The sequence below is a fragment of the Solanum verrucosum genome, unplaced genomic scaffold (genome assembly GCF_900185275.1).
Source record: "Solanum verrucosum unplaced genomic scaffold, falcon-dt-bn FXZP01000128.1, whole genome shotgun sequence".
Classification (NCBI taxonomy): Eukaryota; Viridiplantae; Streptophyta; class Magnoliopsida; order Solanales; family Solanaceae; genus Solanum; species Solanum verrucosum.
Genome location: NW_026020327.1, coordinates 1,783,939 through 1,794,453, shown reverse-complemented (window position 1 = coordinate 1,794,453; position 10,515 = coordinate 1,783,939). Strand labels below are relative to the sequence as shown.

Sequence of the window (10,515 nt, the reverse complement as noted above, 5' to 3'; positions counted from 1 at the left end):
AAATTGCGAAACACGATTCGTACGGAGGAATGATGCTGTGTGGTGAGGTTTATTTTATGGTATTGTAGACCGCCAATTTGATTTGATGCAACCGTCTCTTTTGACGGAGTCGTTTAAATAATATGAAAAATTTAATTCAGCCCTCAAAGTTTGAGATAATTACAAAATTTTCCTCAAAACTTTTAAAATTAAAGAGTTTGATCTCTTCCTTGTGCAGGTAAGATGAAGGTTAATATTAATTATGGATCGTTAAACAAGGTCTCAAAATAGCAAAAGAAAAGGCAATGATTATGAAGAATTCGAAGTAGAGACGAGTTGTTTAATAATTGTTGTTACGCTTATCAAATTATGAAGATGGTATATACTGTGTGAATTTCTTAATGAATGAAAGGTTACCACATGAAGAAAATCCGCTTATATGAAAAGATACGTTCAAGAAAGTGAAGTTTATTCTCCTAACAGATTTAAGTCATATAGCTTAGAAAAGAAATTAAGATTTTTTTTAAAAAAATTCAATATACCCAAAAAGGGGGAACAAGAGACACGAGTGATAACTTTGAAGCGACGGTAGGGGTGTGATGGGAGCAACGATGGTGAGGTGAAAATGATGTGTATCAAAGGATGGAGATGACATATCAGCTGTCAGCATAACGAGTTCACGAGATCCAATTAAGCCAAAAATAAGTGTCTCTACTTAGTCACTAAATAATTTAAATATCATTTGAAATCAAGAATAAATTTGAGTATCAGCCAACGTTATATATATACACACGCATTATTGTGTATCAATTGATTCGTCAAGGGTTAACCCACTGTCATTAGCTCTTTAATATAATTACATACACAAACAAATTAACACCTAATCATGAACCAACATATATGACGTTTAATCTCAACTAGATCTTCAATTTTTAAAAAATACAAATTAAAGAATTGATGTACAATTTAGCCATGATTGGAACAACTATACAAAAATATATATATATAGACTTAAAAATGATATACAACCAAACAGAGACAACTATACAAAAAGTATACTAATCAACTAGTAGGCCAATTGGGGAATGGGACTATTATATTTTTAAAAAATTAAAAAATAGTAAGACAGGAACCACAAAGTGGCCCCCTTAATTTTCTAATCATTAATAAGTCCATCTAGAAATAGTTTTCAAAATTCAAGAACAAAATTTGAAAAAAAAAATGGCAATTAAAGATGGAGCTAATAAAGGGTCAACCCCACCCCCAACAACCTTATACTTTAATGAGAAAAACTAATCCGTAGTTCGTTTCGAATATGAATCATAAAAAATTTCTAATAGAAAATACTTACCCCTTGAAGAGTCCTACGTGTCACAAGTTCAAATTAATCGAGAATTTAATGTGAATATCAGATAGAGGATAAGAAACCAAAAAGGAAAAGGAAACACATTATTTTCCTTTCTTTCATGTTCCCTTAGATCCAAAAAAGTCTAGCCTTTTTACCAAGTCTACCAAATAGAAGACGATAGAGGCCAACTATGGTTGCCTTGCACAAGACGTTGCCAATACACTTCAATTTTTTTCCTTTTTAGTCAATTCCAATGATATGCTTTGGCGATTTTACCTACCAAATGAAAGGCTTGCTAGGTGATTGATAATGCAAGAGAAACCCGGTATTCGCTTCTTCGTGAATATTCATAGCTAAGTCTACTATAAGAGCACTATGAAACGACTTAATCAAGTGATCATCTTGCATTTACATTGAGAATGAAATACATTTTACAGATCTTATATTCAAGAAAATGCAATTCCCTCCATCATGCAACCAAACTCCTGGTCACCTAAAATTTCTCTTGATGATGATGCACCCATCAAATAGAAACGAATCGCTTAGAAGGAGGCATAGTTTCTGCAATTCTTTTCCTAGAAGGGGACCGACCACGCGTGGTGCAATGCAAGAAAAGAAAACTTTCACCTCATACATCACATGTTACTAAAGAATGGGTCTTGTTCTGGGGGATCTAGATGGTGTCTGAGCTCTAAATTGAGGGATTTCAAGCCATGGCTCAAGTGTGGTTCTTGTGCTGGGCCTTGCTTGAAACATTGAGTAATCATTTGCCTCGTATCCACTCTGGCCCCCGATGCCATAAGATGGGTGAGGAGGAGAAAGATAACAGCTTTTACGGGCAGGTTCATACTGTCTTAATGGGCTAGACGTGGGGGATACTGGTAAAGATGTTATGGCTTTTACACTTTCCCTGTGGATGTCAAGAAAAGAACAGTTAGATACATCTGTCCTCCGGCATGAGTAGAAAACAGACTAAAAAGTAGATACATTAAGGTACAAATGGTTATCACCTTGTGCAGATCAATGGTCTAGAGACTGTGATCACTGGATGGGATGCATAGTTTCCTTCAGCGGGGGAAATATTCCTTCCAGGAGAAATATTTCTTCCACCGGGATGCAGCTCCAACACTGGCTGTAAAAAAGCAAATTGAAAAGAGACTTTCAGAGGGATATATACCAAAACCACTTAAAGGCAAATGGAAAGCATAAATGATCAGTTTCAAAAATCTTTATCCCAAGTGCCTCCACGTCCTTCGTGGTGTTACAACATGGATGGGTGAACTACCCAAGTATTGTTGCTAAGCTTTTCTACCCGTCCCATTCTCATAAAAGTTGCTTTTAATAATTTTTGCTGATGTTGGATTTGATTGGGCAAAGGTTCAGATGAGTATTTGGTTTGATCAGCTAATTTGCACATTTTCGTGTTTGTCCATGTTAAGTCAATTAAACAAAACCATGTGCTGTTGCATTAAGCATCTTCAAGAGCTATTTCTGTATAACGGGAGTGTGATTCTATTACCTAGGCAAATTCCTTTGCACAAAATGTTGCTCAGGAGAACTAGTCCTTCGTGAACTGTGGCTATAAGCTTATAACGTCTGAAGATATTCAGTTGGCAATAGTAGGGTTCAGCAAGTGGTTAGACAAGCTGCGAACTGGAATAGAAAATGGCCTACGAGCATCCAGTCAGGTGTATGTTAACCCAATAGTGATTAGGCTGGTAGTTGATTTAACATTGAAGAGTGAAACACACAAACTAGAGCACACGGTCCAAGGGTAGAGGGCTAGATTGATTGGATAAACCGTCAATTGGCTCATACTAATATTTAAGACATATTACACATAATTATTGGGTAAAAGTTGTAAACATAGCTCACAAGGTTATATTCCATCTCTTCTTATAATTGCTCTAAGTTAGAAACCTACAAGGAACATGTATATACGGTCTAGTTTACCAAGTAGCATCAGTTAGTCATATATTAGGACCTGTGTTTGTAAAACCATTGTTTCATGTATATATGGTTTTGATTCCTTACGGTTCTCCTTAGCAAGGGTGGATAAGGTTTAAAATTTTGGGAATTAATGTGACAGGGTATGAAATAGGGTACAACAACAACATACCCAGGGTAATCCCACAAGTGGGATCTAGGGAGGGTGGAGTGTAAGGTAGTAGAGAGGTCGTTTCCGATAAACCCTCGGCTCAAGGAAAAATAGATCGAAAAATAAATAATCGGAAGTGAAGAAATCATGACAAAATACTACAAAAGCATGGCAAAACATTCCGAAAAAAGAACAATAACTACAACAAAATCGTGTGATAATCGATGTACAAGAGACAGTAGATAGTAACAGAAATCTAAGGATAAGAAACTACAGAAAAAATTCTACAACGACTAGTATGGATACGGTACGGAATAGAGTAAGATTGCGAAAAGGCCATATACCCCATTAAGACTCAGCTGGTATCTTCTACTAGGAGATCATTTCTGTTATAATTTCTACAACTTTTTAATTGCTAATCATGATCTAGCTTAATTTACAAAATTCACTGAGAAAGTCCTCCTTGATGTCAGTTGACTATTTAACTACGACAACACCAACTACATCTCAGTCCCGAACACGTTGGGGTCAGTTATATGAATCCTCATTGACCATGTTACATGAACCACCAGATCGTAATTTCAGAGAGCTACATTCTCTAAACACAAAAGCTACAAACTAATGGTCCTTTGTAAGGCCCACTTTGAACTTTTACAAGATGGATCTGATTTGACTTGCGCATTCGGGATGGACACAAGTATGCAGCTTTATTAAGATCAAATTGCAGATACTGATCCACAAAAATGACTTGAAATCAGAAAGCAATTAGCTATAGTTTAATGAATTCCTAATCAACATTTAATCCGATTTCACGGTTATTAATAAGAATTGGTAGGTCCCTAGTGACAGACAAGTGGAAGAAAGGTGCCACATCTCTCTAGAAAGGATAACTTCCACTTAAGCACTTCTCCATCTCTTGCTATTTATTAAGTTCCTTTTTTTTTGAGATAAGGGTAACTTTGCTATTTATTAAGTTCCTTTCTTGAAGTTTACTCAAATTTCGAACTCAGTGATTTCTAGTTTGTTCAGAGAGTAATTTCACTTTTTCCAAGACTATTCATTATAAATTTTGCCAAAGGAAAAAGAAGTAAAAGACTCCACCAGACAAATGAAAAATCTCAAAATCTTTACCGGTGTCCGGCTTCCATCAAAGGAACGAGGATATGATTCTTTGGTTACACCGACATGAGCAACTTTTGCTGTACTTTGGTTTTTAACAAAAGGGTGCTCTAGTAGTTGAGAAGCTGTAGGTCGTGTGGACGGCTCCCGCTGCAAGCATGACCTTATAAAGTTTTTTGCATCATTAGAAAGGTGTTCTGGAATTTCAGGAAAGTCTTTGCTGTTTCCAATTTTAAATATGGCGGCAACCTGTTGCATAGAGGGCAATCAAAGACACTTAGGTTTGAGTTCTTTGATGATGGCCTCAGTAGAGATGATCGGTAAATCCATTTATCAAATATTCCAACATCTTACCCCTTCATACTGGCTCCAAGGTGGCTTTGAAGTTGCCATTTCAAGAATTGTACATCCCAAACTCCAAATATCCACTGCAAGGCCGTAGCTGCTTGTATTCATCACCACCTGATAATATCAGAGATATGGAATACCGATAAGTCTTTGCTAAAAGTGTCGGACAGTGACGAGAAGGTATGCAGAAACGGGAGGGAGGCATACCTCAGGTGCCATCCAATAAGGACTTCCTTTGAAAGAGAGCACTGACGCGGACGAAGTTATCTGCTCCAAGGTAATATAAATGTTAATGCATGGATCAATTGCTGAAAGAAACTGTTCTAAAGAATTCATACGCCTTTTCTTTTAACAACATTTTAAGAGAACCAAAACGCAAAAACAAAAACAGAAATGAGAACTTCATCTTTTGCTTGGCTACCACATCTGTTGGTTCTATAAGAAGGCTAAATTCATTCATCCAAATAACTAAAATAGAATCCACAAACAAAAGTACCAAATGATAAGTTTAGAGTTTTTCAACTTTATTAGCAAGTATAACGTACAACAACAGTCGATCAGATTCTCGCTATTCTAGTGTGCAAATAAAGTCAAAGGCAAAGTTTTGGAATTAGTTCTATGACACCTTTCATTAAAAAGTGGTAAATAAATAACTTTAATGATTGTGCTGCTACTTACATGTTTTGCCATGCCAAAATCAGCTAGCTTGATTTCACCATTAGGATCTACTAGTATATTGGCTCCTTTTATATCCCTGAAAAGAAATAATTGGCATTTGAATCTAGCAGTGTCTACAGAATAGCTGAGTCACAAGTACTCGAATCATAAAGACACACACCTGTGAACTGTATTCCTAGCATGTAAAAAGGAAAGGCCAGAAAGGATCTGTCTTGTGTAGTTTTGTATAACTGGCTCCCTAAAAGGCCCATACTCCTGCAACAGTTTATGTATAGAACCCCCAGAAACGTACTCCAAGTAAACTGATAGAGTTTCTTCATCCTGAGGAATAATTAAAAGGCAACAGTTGTGAACCAAATGGGAAGATTATATTTCTGTTCTACAAAGCAACTAGGTTACAGAAGAACAAATTAATATAATCAACATATTTGCCTAAGTTGTGTAAATATCAGAATGAATATATATAATTATGCACATCCAACTAAAGCATCTAGTCATACCAGTTCACTTCCATGATATCGAACAATATTTGGATGTGTCAAGTTACTGAGTAAAATGATTTCCTGTACATGAGATGAAATCAGTCAGGTATCGAATGCAAAATTGAAAAGGGGAGATATCAAACGAAAGACCCAAGATTACAGAACGAAGTTTATCACAGACTTTGAAAGGAGATAAATTAATAATGAACAGATATGTACTGAAAAAGTAAATAAAAGAGACCTGATTCAGTTGCTTAAGACACTCTTTGGATGTTTGATCATCTGAAACCACCTTGACTTCTTTTATCGCACACATTTGTCCATTCTCCCTGTTCATATTGAAAACCACCACCTAATCAATATGTAACTATGTCCACCGTGAACTATTAGCAGCACGGTCTTCCATAAACCAATTCAAAATGAGCATATGATGACCTATACTAAAGACATGATGCTCCTGAACCTAGTTAGAACCCAAATGTCATTGATTGAAAAAAGAGCTGGAAGGCTCACAAACCTGTTGAATCCAAGATACACATGACCAAACGTGCCTCTTCCTAGGAGCCTGCCTTTCTTCCATTTTGACATATTAATGGTTGCGCCTTCAGCCACAACACAAGGTCTTGGGTTTGGCAAAGTAGAAGGACTGGGTGGAGAACCGGGTGGAAGGGGCAGCTGATGACATTCACTCCTTACATCATCCAACTTGCCTGTTGGAGAGTCCAGATTTAAACTCGAAAACCGAGGATGTAAAGGTGATGATGTGGTAGTTGTCCCTCTGGAACGAACTGGGCTTCGTGACAGTGGGCTCAACCTATTATCTCCAAGTCCTCTGGCAACAAGCAGAAGTGTCCCCACAGTTAGGATAGTACAATGGATGAATTACATTTAAAAGAAGTACTTGTAACTCATGCATCTTGTGTATTCCGTGAAGAAAAAAAAAGGAAGGTAACACTATGTACCGTGCAATTCTACCATGTATAAAGAATTTTCTCTGAGTTTCCTAATTGAGCCTCCTGAAAGATCAGTAATTGAACTAGAGCACACAGAACAATAGAAACAAGTGCAAAATCAAGAAATTAACATAAATCTTTCAGGTTTAGCATTTCGGGTAAACCGAAATGCGAAGTAAAAAGAAACAGAACAGGTGATTCACAGACTCATTAATCAGATGTTCGATTCAATATGTATAATCCACCAAGAGCTACTTGGAGAAACAAAACTATAAACTAATTGAAGGAATAAAACAAAAGTTGGAACTTCTTCTTTTTTTTTTTATAACCATGATGTACCGGCCAGCTTGTGCGCATAAACCCTAATTCCACGGGATACCAGCCACCTTCCACCGGCAACAAGTGCCATGTAACAACTTTTTAACACAAATTAAAAACCCTTTAATCCAGGTGCAATAGCTGCACCAATAAAGCCTCTCTAGCTTATCAATACACATTCAATTTGTGGATCACAATCCAATCCAATCAACAAAAAATATAATTTTGAATAACAACCCACAACAAGTGTGGTGTCCGGGGCTCACAAATTCCACGAGATACCTGCCGCCTTCCACTGGTAAAAACTTTTTTTAACCCAAAAAAGTTCCTTTTATCCAAGTGCAACAACTGAACCATATAGCCTTTCTAGCTAATCAACATACACTCAACTTATGGATCACAATCCAATCCAATTAACAAAAGATCTAATTTTTACAACAACCCAAAACAAGTCAATTCAAAGTCAACCAACACCAATAACCATAACAAAACCTCACAAATCCCAAAAAAATGAACAAAATCAAACATCAAATCCTACAAACAAAGAAACTTTATAATCAGAAATCAAACAACACCAACCTGAAAGTATCCAACTGAGCTTGATCAGTATTCACAGCACCACCACCATCAGATGACCCAGATGAGCTAGTACTCGAAACTGAAACCGACCCACATCCCAAAACAACCCCATGATCATTTCCCAGTGAAGAAACAGAAGGCATAGGTAAAGGATGAGCTTTCTCCAAAGAAGAACCTGAATCAAACCCAGAAAACCCAGAACCAGAACCACTAAAATCTTTACTGGTTCTTGGTGAATTTCTACCAAGTAACTCATCAAAACTTCTGGGTTTCACATACTTTTCCCTTTCTTTCTCTTTAACTTGTGGGTCTTTGTTCTTGGTGGATTTTTTCCCCCACCAAGCAGGCATTTTTTTTTCTCTGAGCTAATTCAGTGATCAACCCAACTAAGTCAATAATGAGTGAAATCTGTAGATTCTTGGTATGCTACAGTCACAAAAAAGAGAATTAATTTGGGTTTTTCAAGATTATTTTTTTCTTTTAGGTGAAAGGGGGGATGTATCGATGTAGCTGACGAAGAAAACTTTGAGAAGGAAATAGGAAGGTAGATAGATAGAAGGGAGCAGGGGCCTGCCAAGTTGGTTGTACGTGTTTTGCGCTTTGCACCCCCTAATGTATCTACTATATATCTTTTGTTCCTTTCTCTACAAATTTGTTTTTTGCTGTGCTTCGATAAACAAAGTATCTCATGTTTATACCGAAGAGAATTACCTTTTACAAAGAATTTTGTATTATGGATATATCAGTTATTCTTTCTTGAATTATAGTATAAGTTTTGGCATTCGAATGATATGAAAGATGATATAGGACGGTGCAAAGAATTTGATCTAATGAATGATTTTATTCTGCTAATGTTAAATGAGGAAGATACTTGTTATAAATAGTCCTTACTTATTTGAAAATTTGATAGATCTTTACTAGATTACTAGTATTAACTTGATTACCAAAGTATATTCCTAATTTGATATTTAAAATTATGGAAATAATCTCTTAATTTTGTTATTCACTGATATGAATATGACTATCACGTAATCTGATATAAAGTATCTACAAAAAAGATAAAAGTTCATAAGAGGATCACATTTCAAGTGATGAAGATATAATTTTGCTTGAACAAATACTTTAGTGTGATATAATAATGAAAGAAAGTGAAAATTCTGTAAATTTTACATTGCTACAATGAATATATCAACTACCCGTTCTCAAATTATGGTATAAGTTTCAACATTAGAATGATATGAAAGATAATACCTACTTAACATATGATACTGCAAAGAATTCAATTTGATCTAATAAACAGTTTTGTTTTGATAACGTTAATATTGACTTATTTGTTAAATGAGGAAGGTACTTGTTATTAATATTTCTTACTTATTTGAAATTTTGATATTTATTTATAGATTACTAGAATTAACTTGATTACCAAATTACTCTATTCCTAATTTAGTATTAAAAGTGATGGAAATAATCTCTTAATCCTGTTAAAATTGATAAATGTATTCACCCACAAAAACGAACATTGGATATGACTATCATGTAATCTGACGTAAAGTATCAAACAATGTAAAAAATAAAAGTTCAGAAGAGGATCACACTTCAAGTGATGAAGCTATAATTTTGCTTAAACAAATACTACTTAGTGTGATATAATAATGAAAGAAAGTAAGAATTTTGTAAGTTTTGCATTAATACAATGAATAGATCAACTATTCGTTCTCAAATTATGATATAGGTTCTAACATTAGAATGATATGGAAGATAATACATACTTAATATATGATAGTGCATAAAATTTGATCTAATGAACAATTTTGTTTTGATAACGTTAATATTGACTTATTTGTTAAATGAGGAAGGTACTTGTTATAAATATTTCTTACTTATTTACTAGAACTAATTTGATTACCAAAGTACTCTATTCCTAATTTGGCATTAAAAGTGATGAAAATAATGTTTTAATCCTGTTAAAATCAACAAATTTATTCACAGACAAAAACAAACACTGGATATGACTATCACGCAATCTGACGTAAAGTATCGAACAACGTAAAAGATAAAGTTTAGAAGAGAAACACACTTTAAGTGGTGAAGATAGAATTTTGCTTAAACAAATACTACTTAGTGTGATATAATAATGAAAGAAAGTAAGAATTATGTAATTTTTGCATTGATACAATGAATATATCAACTATCCGTTCTCAAATTACAGCGAAAGATAATACATACTTAATATATGATAGTTCAAAGAATTTGATCTAATGAACAATTTTGTTTTGATGACGTTAATATTGATTTATTTGTTAACTAAGGAAGGTACTTGTTATAAACTCTTTACTTATTTGAAATCTGGTAGTTGTTTATTAGATTACTAGAACTAACTTGATTACCAAAGTACTTTATTCCTAATTGATATTAAAAGTGATGGAAGTAATCTCTTAATTCAACTGAAATTGACAATTTTATTCACCGACAAAAACGAACACTGGATTAGACTCTCACGTATCTGACGTAAAGTGTCGAACAACGTAAACGATAAAAGAACAAAACTCACTAAAAATATGATCCAGATACGTAAACAAAAGTATAACGACGACTTTAAAGGCAGTTGTTTCT

The 10,515-nt window shown here is 34.8% G+C and overlaps 1 protein-coding gene across 2 annotated transcripts; it reads right to left on the bottom strand.

The window, feature by feature from the left end:
* Positions 1-1,712: 1,712 nt before the first annotated feature.
* LOC125835782 (mitogen-activated protein kinase kinase kinase 3-like) lies at positions 1,713-8,500 on the bottom strand. Of its 2 annotated transcripts, XM_049514882.1 has the most exons (11): positions 7,903-8,500; positions 6,570-6,884; positions 6,294-6,381; positions 6,071-6,133; positions 5,731-5,891; positions 5,571-5,646; positions 5,100-5,159; positions 4,899-5,006; positions 4,557-4,793; positions 2,338-2,459; positions 1,713-2,237 (listed from the first exon to the last, which is right to left on the bottom strand). In XM_049514882.1, the coding sequence occupies exons 1-11, from the start codon at positions 8,250-8,252 to the stop codon at positions 1,973-1,975; spliced, it is 1,845 nt and encodes a 614-aa protein (XP_049370839.1). In that variant the 5' UTR covers positions 8,253-8,500; the 3' UTR covers positions 1,713-1,972. The 2 variants fall into 2 exon arrangements, 1 of the variants encoding a protein (XP_049370839.1); XR_007443425.1 differs by lacking the exons at positions 1,713-2,237; positions 2,338-2,459 and adding an exon at positions 4,011-4,340 and having other exon boundaries at positions 4,384-4,793.
* Positions 8,501-10,515: the final 2,015 nt, after the last annotated feature.